The sequence below is a fragment of the Saimiri boliviensis genome, chromosome 20 (genome assembly GCF_048565385.1).
Source record: "Saimiri boliviensis isolate mSaiBol1 chromosome 20, mSaiBol1.pri, whole genome shotgun sequence".
NCBI classification, from domain to species: domain Eukaryota; kingdom Metazoa; phylum Chordata; class Mammalia; order Primates; family Cebidae; genus Saimiri; species Saimiri boliviensis.
Window position 1 is genome coordinate 34,146,887 of NC_133468.1, and position 14,676 is coordinate 34,161,562.

Below are 14,676 nucleotides of genomic sequence, written 5' to 3' on the forward strand. Positions count from 1 at the left end.
ATCTCAGCACCGTCCTTACCTCCCTTTCCCATTCCAAGCTCACCTTTGGCTACAGGTCGAAAAGAGAACAGTTATGTTCATTCACCTTGAATCGTGGTCTCTGTGTATTCCTGACTTTGTTTGTTTGTTTGACAGGATTCTTGGTAGCTGTACAGGCCTCATGCAAGCTATTCAGGTGCTGATCGTGGCCTCTAAGGACCTCCAAAGAGAGATTGTGGAGAGCGGCAGGGTGAGCGTGGGTGTGGGCGCTGGGCGGGAAAAGCAGGCATCAGTGACAGATTCCCAGTTCACTGGACTCTAGTGATGCTGCTGTCTTGTTCTGTGTGTCCACCCGAGCACACAGCCGCCCCTCCTGTAGACATCAGCAGATGCCCCGGGGAGAAGTCAGAGCCAGAGGGCAGCCAGGCGTGTCTCCCAACCCCAGCTCCCTTTGCACAGGTAGACACTGTTGCAACTTGCTGTGGGAGCCCCATTTACATGGCAAACCTGGGTACTCTCAGACAGGAGGACTTTTGCAAACTAAGCAGATCCTGAGAGCCAACTTCAGACTGACTTTTCCCAGGGAGTTCTGCCTTGTCTGCCTCCACCAGCAGGGTCAGTTCCCCCTTACAGGCAGACTCTGCGGTCAGCCTCTTATCAACACACCACTTCGTGGCCTCATGCCTTTGCTGGCGTTCTCAGCATCTTGTTTTTCCTTCCCGTTTCCCCGTATGCTGCCGCAGCTTGGGAGGCACAGGTCCAGGGAGGGGTTCACCAGCCGGAGAGCAGTGCCAGAGAGCAAGGGGCCAGGCCTGCTTTGCTGGTGCCTTCTACCTTCCTGAGAGCTGATGTTCTCTGTTTCTAAAATCGAAAGATGGACTGAACAAGGATTCTCTGCAGATTCTCAGACTATCAGACACTTCCAAAGCATAAAAACATTTTTCAAATCCAAGTAAAAGTATTTTTTTTTAATGTATTAACTGTGTAGTCTCCTTTTTTCAGCAAATCGCAGAGAGTGGCTAGACTTTTCAGAGCATGACTTATTCATCTGCGAATATATATTCTTACATATGCAATACAGAAATGTTGTGGTATAGTAGAAACGCTACAGGTTTGGAGGCAGAAAAGCCCAAGATTTACTTCTGTTTGTTTCCTACATGACCTTGGGAAAAGCCTTTTTGTTTATTTGTTTGTTGTTTTGTTGTTTGGGGTTTTGGGGTTTTTTTTTTGTTTGGTTGGTTGGTTGAGTTTTTTTTTTTTGTTTTGTTTTGTTTTTTGAGATGGAGTCTCGCTCTGTTACCCAGGCTAGAGTGCAGTGCTCGGCTCACTGCAACCTCTGCCTCCTGGGTTCAAGCAATTCTCCTGCCTCAGCCTCCTGAGTAGCTGGGATTACAGGCGCCCACCACCACACCCAGCTAATTTTTATATTTTTTTGAGATGGAGTCTTGCTCTGTTGTACAGACTGGAGTGCGGTGGTGCGATCTTGGCTCACTGCAACCTGTGGCTCCTGGGTTCAGCAATTCTCCTGCCTCAGCCTCCCAAGTAGCTGGGACTACAGGTGCCCACCACCACACCCAGCTGATTTTTGTACTTTTAGTAGAGACGGGTTTCACCATGTTGGCCAGGATCGTCTTAAACTCCCGGCCTCAAGTGATCTGCCTGCCTCAGGCTCCCAAAGTGCTGGGATTACAGGCGTGAGCCACTGCACCCAGCCGGAAAAGCCATTTGTGTCTCATCTCTGAATCTTTTTCTTTATTGTAAAATGGGAATGCTAATGCTTACATCTCCCAGTTACTATGAGGTTGATTTGGGATAATAGATATATATAAGCACTTGCCATATAGTACGTGCTCAATAAAAGGTGGCTATTACTATTTTTTACTTCCCTAGGGTACAGCATCCCCTAAAGAGTTTTATGCCAAGAACTCTCGGTGGACAGAAGGACTCATCTCAGCCTCCAAGGCTGTGGGCTGGGGAGCCACTGTCATGGTGTAAGTGCCCATTGGTGCCAAGGCTCCTTCCCCAACCCCTCTTCCATTGATCCACTCCAAACAATAGCTTAAAAAGGAAAAAAATAATATGTCCCTTAGAAATGAACTGTTGATCAGAAAGTCAATAGGACTGAGTTTACATGGGAGCATGGCTCTCCCAGGGGAACACAGGGCAGGCAGCTTCCCCTCCCTATTTAGCCAAGGGCAATGGGGTGGTCTGGAGGTGGGATCGTAGGGAAGTTACAGCTCATCTGCCTGTAACCTAGTCCCTCTTGTCTTTTTCTATCAGGGATGCAGCTGATCTGGTGGTACAAGGCAGAGGGAAATTTGAGGAGCTAATGGTGTGTTCGCATGAAATTGCTGCTAGCACAGCCCAGCTTGTGGCTGCATCCAAGGTAGGACCTGTGCCAGACCTCCTAGGACCCTGGACGCCATGGTTAGAGAGTACTAGGCTAGGCTAAAGAGTACTTGGCTGGGTTAGGCAGTCCTTGGCTGAGTTAGGAGCACTTGGCTAGGTGAGACAGTACATAGCTAGGTTCGAGAGTACTAAAGGTTAGAGAGTACTTGGCTAGGTTAGATAGTACTAAGGGTTAGAGAGTACTCGGCTAGGTTAGACAGTACTTGGCTAGGTTAGAGAGTACTAAGGGTTAGAGAGTACTTGGCTAGGTTAGATAGTACTTGGCTAGGTTAGAGAGTACTAAGGGTTAGAGAGTACTTGGCTAGGTTAGATAGTACTTGGCTAGGTTCGAGAGTACTTAGGAGTTGGAGAGTACTTGGCTAGGTAGACAGTACTTGGCTAGGTTAGACAGTACTTGGGTGATGGGATGGAACTGGCCCTGAGAACAGATGATTAATCCATGGCTCAGGTGGCTCCAATCCCAAATAAAAATTCAGCCTCTTAAGGGTCCCGCACCATCCTCTTCTTTTTTTTTTTTTTTTTTTGAGACGGAGTTTCGCTCTTGTTACCCAGGCTGGAGTGCAATGGCTCGATCTCCGCTCACCGCAACCTCCGCCTCCTGGGCTCAGGCAATTAGGCAATTCTCCTGCCTCAGCCTCCTGAGTAGCTGGGATTACAGGCACGTGCCACCATGCCCAGCTAATTTTTTGCACTTTTAGTAGAGACGGGGTTTCACCATGTTGACCAGGATGGTCTCGATCTCTCGACCTCGTGATCCACCCGCCTCGGCCTCCCAAAGTGCTGGGATTACAGGCTTGAGCCACCGCGCCCGGCTGCACCATCCTCTTCTAAAAGCCTTTCTTGTGACAGCAAGGAATGCCTGTACCCAGTGCACCACACATGTCCCTCATGGCTTTCCTCACATCTGTCACAAGTGGCCTTAGAGAGTCCCAGCAATGCCAACTTCTGATTAGCAGTCCTGGAATTCAAGAAACATTCGAATACGGAATAGGTTGGCCTCATAAACAGGTTACCTGGATTGGCTCTGAGATTCCACAGCCCCTTCTTATTAGTCTTCAAATTTGAATCAGGCCAGGCGCAGTGGCTCATGGCTGTAATCCCAGCACTTTGGGAGGCCAAGGCCAGTAGATCACCTGAGGTCAGGAGTTCAAGACCAGCCTGGCCAACCTGTTGAAACCTCATCTCTACTAAAAATACAAAAAATTAGCCAGATATGGTGGTGGGCACCTGTAATCCCAGCTACTGGGGAGGCTGAGACAGGAGAATCGCTTGGACCTGGGAGGCAGAGTTTGCAGTGAGCCGAGATCACGCCATTGCACTCCAGCCTGGGTGACAAGAGTGAAACTCTTTCTGAAAAACAAAAAGTGTTCTTTGAATCAATATCATCAATGCCCGCAACTAATTTTCATGTAAAGCTGGTACCCAAAATCCTTTGAAGAGTTTCACAGTCTCCCAGAGTTTTATCTATTTGTCCTTATTTCTTGTCATCCCAAACTGGTTTCCATAACTGGGTACACTGTCCAAATAAGTGATAATGCTTAGAGTTTGGGAGCCACCAAGCAAAGAGGCCAGGAATAATTTTGTGTGTGATAGATATGTCAGGAGCTGACTCTGTAGGCAGCAGATTTTGAGAAACTGATTGGTGGTTACCATTTGGCCCACACGTGTGTGTTAAGAACCATCAGAGGAATTCTTTAATTCAGTCCTTGTTGTTCTAGGTATTGTGTGAACCTAAATCCACTTTGTCCTGGTAGGTGAAAGCTGATAAGGACAGCCCCAACCTAGCCCAGCTGCAGCAGGCCTCTCGGGGTGTGAACCAGGCCACTGCCAGTGTCGTGGCCTCAACCATCTCCGGCAAATCACAGATCGAGGAGACAGGTAGCCTTTCCAAAGAGACGCTTTTCCTATCCACTCTGTTGTGCTTTTCTCTGCTTCTTGTCCTGCGACCCCAAATCCCATAGTACTGTGTCTACATTCTTTCATATTTTTATTTTTATTTTATTTTTTCTTTATTTCTGTTTTTGAGACAGGGTTTCACTCTGTCACCCAGGCTGGAGTGCAGTGGTGCAATCTCGGCTCACTGCAACCTCCACCTCCCAGGTTCACGTGATTCTCCTGCCTCATCCTCCTAGGTAGCTGGGATTGCAGGTGCTCACCACTGCGCCCCGCTAATTTTTGTATTTTTAGTAGAGATGGGGTTTCACCTTGTTGGCCAGGCTGGTCTCAAACTCCTGACCTCATGATCCGCCCACCTCAGCCTCCCAAAGTGCGAGGATTACAGGAGTGAGCCACCCACCCAGCCCCCTTAGTTACTTTCATGCAGTGTTGCCAGATGGCAAACCAGGTGTTTCCACAGGGCATTGCCCTTGGCCACCTCTCAGGTGCCAGTCAGCTGGGGTAGAATTTGATAAGAGCTTCTTGTTTCCATCCTTGCAGACAACATGGACTTCTCAAGCATGACGCTGACACAGATCAAACGCCAAGAGATGGATTCCCAGGTGAGAACTCCGTCTCTAAGTCTAGATAGCCTCTATTGCCTAGACATGGACTCTAAATATTATTCTTATGGAGAAAAGCCAGAGGGAGAGATACCTGGGTGGAAATGAACACAGATGCACCTACTCATCCAAGACAGAATGTAAATGAAGCTGGAAGAGACAGCGGAGGCAGAGGGGGTGATTAGTGCAGATCAGAATCCTTGGTTTGTTTGGTTTTTTTTTAGACGGCATCTCATCCTATTGCCCAGGCTAGAGTACAGTGGCATGATCTCAGCTCACTGCACTCTCCGCCTCCTAGGTTCAAGCAGTTCTCCTGCCCCAGCCTCCCAAGTAGCTAGGGTATGTGCCAACATGCCCAGCTAATTTTTGTATTTTCAGGAGAGACAGGGTTTTGCCATTTGGCCAGGCTGGTCTTGAAGTCCTGACCTAATGATCTGCCCACCTTGACGTCCCAAAGTGCTGGGATTACAGGCATGAGCCAGCACACCTCTCTCCCTTTTTTAAAAAATAAAGATGGGGGGGGGTCTCACTATGTTGCCCAGGCTGGTCTCGAACTCACTGCCTCACACAGTCCTCCTGCCTCAGTCTTCCTCCCAAAGTGCTGGGATTACAGGTGTGAGCCACCGTGCCCAGCCAAGATCAGAATCTCTTTCCCACTAGCCTTGGACTAATGCTCCTCTAAATGTTATCAAGGAACTCTTAGTATCCACAGATCTAATAGTCTTACTATAAACATGGTTTTAGACTTCGGGTATAAATTATTTGTGTATGACCTTTAGTTTTAAAAAAGAAAATCCTGTTAACTGATCAAAGACAATGCCATTATTTATCTCTGTCATTCTATAAAGTCATGCCATGCAATATAGGTAACAGCAAGGTCCTTAAAAAAAAAAATTGACATTGTTTTTCTAGAATTATTGGTCATCAGTTGTGGGGTGAATTTCAAATCGGAATTGTTAAACCACTCCAAGATGTGTCACTCGGCACTTTTTCGTCTCTCTCTCTTTGAGTCAGGGCCTTGCTCTGTTGCCCAGGCTGGAGTGCAGTTGTGTGATCACAGCTCACTATAGCCTCAAACTCCTGGACTCAGGTGGATCCTCCCGCCTCAGCTTCCTGAGTAACTGGGGCTGCAGGTGCACACCACCATGCCCAGCTAATTTTCCTTTTTTTTTTTTCTGTGTTTTTGTTGTTGTTGTTTGTTTTATTTTTGTTTGGTTTTGCTTTGTTTTGTTTGAGACAAAGTCTTGCTCTGTCACCCACGCTGGAGTACAGTGGCATGATCTCAGCTCATTGCTACCTCTGCCTTCCAGGTTCAAACGATTCTCCTGCCTCAGCCTCCCGAGTAGTTGGGATTACAGGTGTGCACAATCATGCCCGGCTAATTTTTGTATTTTTAGTAGAGATGGGGATTTTATTTCACCATGTTGGCCAGGCTGGTCTTGAATTCCTGACCTTAGGTGATCCGCCCACCTCGGCCTCCCAAAGTGCTGGGATTACAGGTGTTAGCCACTGCACCCAGCTTCTTTAATTTTTGTAGAAATGGGGTTCTCACTATGTTGCCTAGGCTGGTCTCAAACTTCTGGTCTCAAACTTCTGGGCTCTCCCACCTGAGCCTCCCAAAGGGTTGGAATTATGGGCATGAACCACTACACCTGGCTCAGCATCTTTAGGAAAAGACACAGATCACCAGAAAAGCCAAATTTCTGTCTGAATAATGAAGGGACTTCTGCTTAGTGGTCTCACTCAGTCCTTCTTGACTTTATTATTATTATTATTATTATTATTATTATTATTATTATTATTATTTTGAGACAGGGTCTTGCTGTGTTGGCCAGGGTAGAGTACAGTGATAAAATCTTGGCTCACTGCAGAACCCACTCTGCCTCCTGAGTTCAAGCAATTCTCCACCTCAGCCTCCCAAGTAGCTGGAATTACAGGCACCTGCAACCACGCCTGGCTAATTTTTATATTTTTAGTAGAGGTGAGTTTCACTGTGTTGGCCAGGATGGTCTTGAACTCCTGACCTCAAGTGATAACGCCTGCCTTGGCTTCCCAAAGTGCTAAGATTACAGGCATGAGCCACTGCACCATCCCTTCTTGACTTTAAATACCACCTATATGTGGATAAATTCCAAATTCTTCTCCCCAACTTAGATCTTCTCCTGGAGCCCCATACTTATCCAGCAGCCTTCTTGATAGCTCCCCACTAATGCCCTAGAAGCATCTCAAGCATATCTAATGTACAAAATAGGCCTCTTGGTGTCCCTCACACTGCTCTCTGTCCCCTTGTTTGTTCCATCTCAGTAAATGGCACCCCCACCACCCACTGGGTGCTGAGCCACAGACAGTCATCCTTGATTCCTCTCTTTCCCTCACCCTCTACATCCAATCCATCTGTAAGTCCTGTCAACTCTAAATCACAAAACAAAACCTTAGTCTTTCCACTTCTTTCCATCTTCCTACCTACTGTTGTCTGACTCCTGAACTACTGCAAAAGCAACTTACCTATAATGTCATGTGCGTAGTCATTTTAAAATAATCCTGTGGTAGGCTGGGTGCAGTGGCTCATGCTTATAATCCAGTACATCAAAAGGCCAAGGTGGGAGGATTGCTTAACCAGGAGTTCAAGACAAGCTGGGGCTGCAATAGAGAAACCCCATCTCTACACAGAAATTAAAAATTAGCCAAGCGTGGTGGCACATGCCTGTAGTCCCAGCCACTCTGGTGGCTGAAACAGGAGGATCACTTGAGCCCAGGAGTTTCAGGCTTCAGGGAGCTGTGACCATGCTCTTGCACTCCAGCCTGTGTGACAGAGTGAGACCCTGTTTCTAAAAATAACGACAGTAATCAACCTGTGGCAGGGTCGGGTGGTGGGGAGAATAGCAAAGAGTGTTGCAGAGGCAAATCTGGCCATATGGTTAGTTAGTTAGTTAGACAGTGAGGTCACTCTACTAGTCTCCATACCTCTGCAGACATTTTACTTTTTCCATAATAAAAAGTTTCAAAACAAAAAATGAACCACTTCACTGGGTCTAGTTGCTTCTACTCTTGACCCTCTACAGTTCATTCATTCTCTATGTGATTTATTTTAGAAACGTAAATCTCAGGATGACCCCTCTCTGCTTAAATCCTCCCAGTGGCTTTCTTTTGCATGTACAACATCCAAGTTCCTCATCAGGCCATGAGCCTGGGTGAAAAATGATTCTTGCCTGGTTCTCAACCTCCTCTTGCAACCCTATCCCTCTCTTGTATGTCTCATATACAACTTCCTTCCTTCTCTCAACACCTCAGGATTTGTCTTGCCTTAGAGCCTTTCCTCTGGCTGTTTGTTCTGCCAGGAATATTGTCCAGGGCTCCAGACAGCTGAGCTCTTAAGGCCACATGAGCAAAAAAAAAAAATGACTTTCTGAGACTAGACTTGACTGACTTTTCGTAGTATTTATCACATCTCCCTGTATCATTTCTTTATAATTTGATCTTTTCTTCTTCATTTGTTTGTCCCTTCCCTCTACAAGGTAAGCAGAGACATTGTCTGTCTGTTTACCACTGTGTCTCCAGCACCTATAACAGCCTGGTATACATGATCAGTGCTCAGCAAATACTCTTTTGTTTTTTTTTGTTTTTGTTTATTTGAGATGGAGTTTCTTTCTTGTTGTCCAGTCTGGAGTACAATGGCACAATCTCGACTCACTGCAACCTCTGCCTCCTGGGTTCAAGCAATTCTCCTGCCTCAGCTTCCCAAGTAGCTGGGATTACAGGCATGTGCCACCACACCTGGCTAATTTTGTATATTTTTATTAGAGACCAGGTTTCACCATGTTGGTCAGGTTAGTCTCAAACTCCTGACCTCAAGTGATCCACCTGCCTTGGCCTCCCAAAGTGCTGGGATTACAGGCATGAGCCACCACAACCATCCAGCAAATATTCCTGGAATTAAGAAATAAAATAAATTACATTAATGAGAAATAGAGCTAGTCAAGATCACCCTTTCCTTCAGTAACATTGTCTATGCTTTTTCTTGTAGCAGTAATAAGCCTAAGTTGCACAAATACCTGAAAGGTATCAGAACCATCGTATTTGGTCCCTACCTGGGTTTCCAGGGAACTGGGATTGAACAAGGGTTACAACTAGATTGGAACTCACCATACAGTGAGGCCAAACATTAGAGTTGTTTTTTAGATAGTGATTTATCAGAGGAACAGAAGATAAGCCCACCTCCCATTTAGGCATTTGTAAAGCATCATTCAATTCCAGTAGAGGATCACAGTGAGTTAAAACGTAAGAGCTACTGGGGTAGATAGATGAATGGGAGAATGGAAAAATTAGAGCAGAGAAGAGAATTGAAATTGAGAACTGGATAAAGTATGGAGACAGGGTGAATAATATGGAAGAAGAGGAAAGCCACAATGCAGCAGAAAGGGGATGATCAAAATAAGATAGATGTAGACTTGGTGTTTCATGCCTGTAATCTCAGCACTTTAGGAGGCCAAGACAGGAGGATTGCCTGAGGCCAGGAGTTCACTATCAGTCTGGGCAGCAGAACAAGACCTAACCTCGATTAAAAATATAAATAAATAAAAATTAGAGAGCTGATCAAAAGAAAATCCCACTTACTTTCTCTTACAGGTTAGGGTGCTAGAGCTAGAAAATGAATTGCAGAAGGAGCGTCAAAAACTGGGAGAGCTTCGGAAAAAGCACTACGAGCTTGCTGGTGTTGCTGAGGGCTGGGAAGAAGGTGAGCTGACTCCAAGGAGGGAGGGGAAGCTGTGTAGCCAGGGCCTTCCCCTAGAATGGAACAGAAAAAGGAACCCACCAGATCGGTGGCTTCTTCCTTCTCTTCTCTCTTCGTGGAATCTGTTTTCTCTTCAGTTGTAAATGACCTTTAAGCCTAACTCTGGGTGAAATTATGGTAAATTGAAAGCTTTTGTTGTCATCTTTTAAGACCTAAACATTGATTATAACTCACTCACTGTCAATCCCTCCCAGGACCAGCTAGCCTGTCGACTCCCTGGGAATTTAGTTTCTGGACAGCAAAGAGTTGAAAAATGAATGAATAGTGGTCAGTGGAGATCTGACAGACAGAGACAAGTGAATTACAAGGTTCTGACTATCTAGCGCCAGTGAAGGGCATTTAATTGCCAAGAGATAGAAGGAATCAGTTGCTGAGAAATGGAGTGGCATGGAGTCACATTTAGCCTGCCAGCCCAGAGACTTGCCATCCATCACCTCGAGTCTGTATGTTGCTGTCTGCATGTCAAAAGCAGTCAGCTTGATCGCAGCCAAGATTGTTGACTCTCATTGGACTCGACTGACTCTGGGCACCAACCATAGACAGATCTTAGTCATTCCTAGACACCAAACTTGGGGACTAGGTGATTACACCATGGTTATGATTATAATGCATTTTCGAGACCCACATGGTGGCAGACGTTGTTGGTTAAGTGAATGCATGCATGCAGGAAGTGCTTTGCAACATAAATTCTCATTGTCTTTTAGGAACAGAAGCGTCTCCACCGACATTGCAAGAAGCGGTAACCGAAAAAGAATAGAGCCAAACCAACACGCCATATGTCAGTGTAAATCCTTGTTACCCATCTCTGTGTGTGTTATTTCCCCAGCCACAGGCCAAATCCTTGAAGTCCCAGGGGCAGCCACACCACTGCCACTACCCAGTGCCGAGGACCTGCATGACTCTTCCAAAGACTCCCTCCATAGCGACCCCCTTTCTGTTTGGGCCCATGGTCATCTCTGTTCTTTCCCCGCCCCCCTAATTAGCATCCAGGCTGGCCAGTGCTGCCCATGAGCAAGCCAAGGTCCAAAGAGGGATGGCAGGGGGCAGGGCCACTCAACAGAGAGGACCTCCATCCAGTCCTGCTGACTGCTTGACCCCCACGCAATGGGTATCCTTAAGAGAGGGGCTGCTTGCTGTTTGTTGACAGCTTGGAGAGGGAAGAGCTTATGCTTTTTCTTTTCTGTTTTCTTCTCAGTCTTTTCAGTTTCATCATTTACACAAACTTGTGAGCATCAGAGGGCTGATGGATTCCAAACCAGGACACTACCCTGAAATCTGCACAGTCAGAGGGACAGCAGGAGTGTCCTGGCTGCGAATGCCAAGGCCATTCTCCCCCTCTTTGGGCAGTGCCATGGATTTCCACTGCTTCTTATGGTGGTGGGTTGGGTATTTTGGTGGTTTTTTTCTTTTTAAGTTTCACTCACATAGCCAACTCTCCCAAAGGGCACACCCCTGGGGCTGAGTCTCCGGGGCCCCCCACTGTGGCAGCTCCGGCGATGGTGCTGCCCAGGCCTCTCCTTGGTGCTCCACCTCCGCCTCCACGCTGAGCAGGTGCTGGCCCACGCAGGCCACGCTTCAGGGTCAGGCGGAGCTGCTGAGTGACAGCTTTCCTCAAAAGGCAGAAGCAGAGCGAGTGCCTTTCCCTCCTAAAGCTGAACCCCGGCGGAAAGCCTCTGTCCACCTTCACAAGGGAGAGGAAAACAGAGAGAGGGACAAGAGGGTGCGCACGGCCCAGGTCTTCACAGGACACATTTCTTAGGAGTTCCCGAGACCAGGCTCAAAAACCTTTATCACGTGCTTGAACGGAGCTGGTGAGATCAGCAACACTACTTCCCCCGGAATGGACTGTGACTGGTCTGTGTCATGTGGGCCATCTCCATTGGCCCAGAGAGGGAGCGTGGGAGCGATCCCCAACTCCTTTCTGCAGATGCCTGCCTTGGCATCCTCTTGATTCGGAAGATCATTCCACCTTCTACGCAATTGACAAACCCGGAAGATCAGGTGCAATTGCTCCCATCAGGAAAGAATCCTATACTTGGTTTGCTGCCCTTAGTGTTTATTACTAACCTCCTTAAACAGCAACAGCCTATGGAGAAATGCTTGGAGCAGTCAGGACTTCAGGTGTGACTACGGCAAGGCTCAGCTTTCTGCCCGGCTACATCAGCCTTCCAGAATCAGAAGCAAGGCCAAGGTGCTGGACCGTTACCGACTCGGATCCCACAGCAAGGAGATCGTTTAGAGCTCTGGGGTCAGAGAAAATGAGAAAGGAGGAAACCCGAGGCTCTAACTCCCATCAGCCACATGCCCCAGGCTCTCGCTGCCCTATGGACAGGCTGAGGACAGGGGGCACATGAACAGCTTGCTGGGGGTGGACAGCCCAATGGCACTTTTCCTCTTCCAGATGGACCCCAGCATTTAAGTGACCTTCTGATCTTGGAAAAAACAGCATCTTCCTTCTTTATCTATAGCAATTCATTGGTGGAAGCCATCAAGCACTTCCCAGGATCTGCCCCAACGGAACACTGCTAGGTTTTGCTACATGACGGGTTGTGAGACTTCTATATTTGATCACTGTGAACCAACCCCCCTCTCCCTAACCCGCACCCTTCCCCAACTCCCTCTCTGTGAATTTTCTAAGTGGGACATTCAAAAAATACTCTCCCAGGACCTCGGATGACCATACACAGACATGTGACCTCCATACTAGGCTAAGGAAGTATCAGCAGTAGAAATTGGGCAGTATGATGTTGAATGCTGCTTTCTACTTCATATTTTTTTGTTTGAAGGCTCAGAAGGAATGGTGCATAAGCATCCCTGTCCCAGCTGTGGCAACTAACCCAATCAGTGTATTCTTGATGTGGGTCAATATTTCCAAAAGTGGCTAGTCCTCACTTCTAGATCTCAGCCATTCCAACTCATATGTTCCAAATTAGCAATGGGGCAAAAATTCTAGTGTATTGTATCAAATTAAGATTCCCTGCCCAGCCAGGTGCAGTGGCTCATGCCTGTAATCCCAGCACTTTGGGAGGCCAAGGCGGGAGGATTGCTTGCACTCAGGAGTTTGAGACCAGCCTGGGCATCATAGCAAGACCTCGCCTCTACTAAGATTAAAACAAAAAAAAATTAGCTGGGCACGATCGTGTATGCCTGTAGTCTCAGCTAGTCGGGGAGCCGTAGCAAGAGAATTGCTTGAGATTGGGAAGTTGAGGCTGCAGTGAGCCCTGATTGTGCCCCTGTCTCAAAAAAAAAAAAAAAAAAGATTCTCTGCCTGAGCCCCACCCAGAAGTTTGGGGCTGCAGTGAGCCGTGATTGTACCACTGCACTCCAGCTTGAGTGACAGAGCAAGACTCCATCTCTTTAAAAAGAAAAAGAAAAAATTCTCTGAATAATACTCTCTAAAAAGAAACCACAGAAATGTTTAAAACCTTATCAACATAGCCTGAGTCATAACGGTTAAGAAAGCACTTAAACAGAAGTGCACTGAAGCAGAAGCTAATTCAGTGTCACATGAGGAAGTACCTGTCAGATGTCACATAATTACTTTGCAATAGCTCAGATTAGAACAGCTACCCCATTCTCTAGACAAAATCAAATTGTCCTATTGTGACTCTTTTAAAAATGAAGATGAAGTATTTGATGACACACCTTGGATTAAAATGGGAATCACATCTTAAAGCTAAAAATGAACCTGCCAGCCTTTAAATGAGTCACTGAGCACCACTAGTGACAAGTCTTGGGTAAGTGTAAATGGGTCATGACAAGATGGGACAGCAACAAAATAATGGCTTAGGATCAACAAGAGGGTGAAAACAGCTGCATCTGTTACTTAAGTTTGTAATACAGTGCCCTGAGACCTCTAGAGAAAAGATGTTTGTTTACATCATAAGAGAAAGAGGCCGGACGAGGTGGCTCATGCCTATAATCCCAGCACTTTGGGAGGCTGAAGCAGGTGGATCACCTGAGGTCAGGAGTTCAAGACTAGCCTGGCCAACGCGGTGAAAACCCATCTCTACTAAAAATACAAAAATTAGCTGGGCATGGTCGCGGGCACCTATAATCCCAGCCACTTGGGAGGCTGAGGCAGGAGAATCGCTTGAACCCTGAGGGCCAGAGGTTTCAGTGAGCCGAGATCACGCCACTGCACTCCAGCCTGGGTGACAGTGAGACTCAGTCTCAAAAATGAAAGAAAGAAAGAAAGAAATGGAAGAGCCACCTTGGCAGGGTCATTTTATATCTGAGGAAGGAGTTTAAATGAGACTACATTGTTCGCTGATGTGGCTGTCCATAGCAGTATCCCCAAAATCCCACCGGAATACGGGTCCCTTAACCCAGTGGCTGGAAGAACCACTGTCTAGAGCATCTTTTCTTGGAACCGTCCCAGCTACCAAGTCAGACAGCAAGGTCTATGCCAGCAGGCAACACGGGGATCACATGTACATGTCGCTCCGGTCAGATTCGTTGGCTTTGGTCTCAAGCCTGCAGAGGAGCTAGTTTTCAGCTTGCACCTGGGAAGTTCTCTCTTAGCTCCTTAGTCTAGAGGGGTCTCCTGGCTCCGCTTGACCCTGGTCTTTAATAACCAGTCAGTATCTTGCTGCCTTCTACCACCTTTCCAAATCTCTGGAAATCCTGCCAGTGAAAGCCTTCAGTTCCAACATTGGCTTTCCAAGCAAACTGGCATTGCTCTCCCTCTGCCATCCTGGTCCTCCAGAGACTGCACCACGTGTAGCATAGAAAACCACCACCACGGCCCTGCCAGCCATCGACGCAGCAAACCAGGCCAGCTGTTTGCTGTCAAATTCCTTCCTCTCCCAGGTCCAGGCCAAATCCAGGATCAGCACCATTCTGTGGTGTTGTCAGGAGCCAAAGCGGAAGGAAACTATTCAAATCCCATTGGGTTCGATGCTGAGAGTAGATTTTTCCAGACATGTCTTTCAGGTGACCCTCAACTACCTCAGGTTTGAAAGCCCTAAATGAAACTGATTACCACTCATAGGGGCA

At 47.2% G+C, this 14,676-nt stretch overlaps 1 protein-coding gene across 7 annotated transcripts in view; it reads left to right on the top strand.

Annotated features, from left to right (window-relative positions):
- The window catches only part of HIP1 (huntingtin interacting protein 1), a 197,357-nt gene extending 186,391 nt beyond the window's left edge, over positions 1-10,966 (top strand). For 6 of the 7 annotated variants that reach the window (XM_039460460.2, XM_074390659.1, XM_074390658.1 and 3 more), the window contains 7 exons: positions 136-229; positions 1,870-1,970; positions 2,260-2,365; positions 4,143-4,266; positions 4,825-4,886; positions 9,513-9,621; positions 10,383-10,782. In XM_039460460.2, coding sequence (XP_039316394.1) covers positions 136-229; positions 1,870-1,970; positions 2,260-2,365; positions 4,143-4,266; positions 4,825-4,886; positions 9,513-9,621; positions 10,383-10,435 — 649 coding nt within the window. In that variant the 3' untranslated portion in view covers positions 10,436-10,782. Of the gene's footprint in view, positions 1-135; positions 230-1,869; positions 1,971-2,259; positions 2,366-4,142; positions 4,267-4,824; positions 4,887-9,512; positions 9,622-10,382; positions 10,783-10,873 lie in introns of those variants that run through there. The other variant, XM_074390655.1, reaches the window with a different exon arrangement.
- Positions 10,967-14,676: the final 3,710 nt, after the last annotated feature.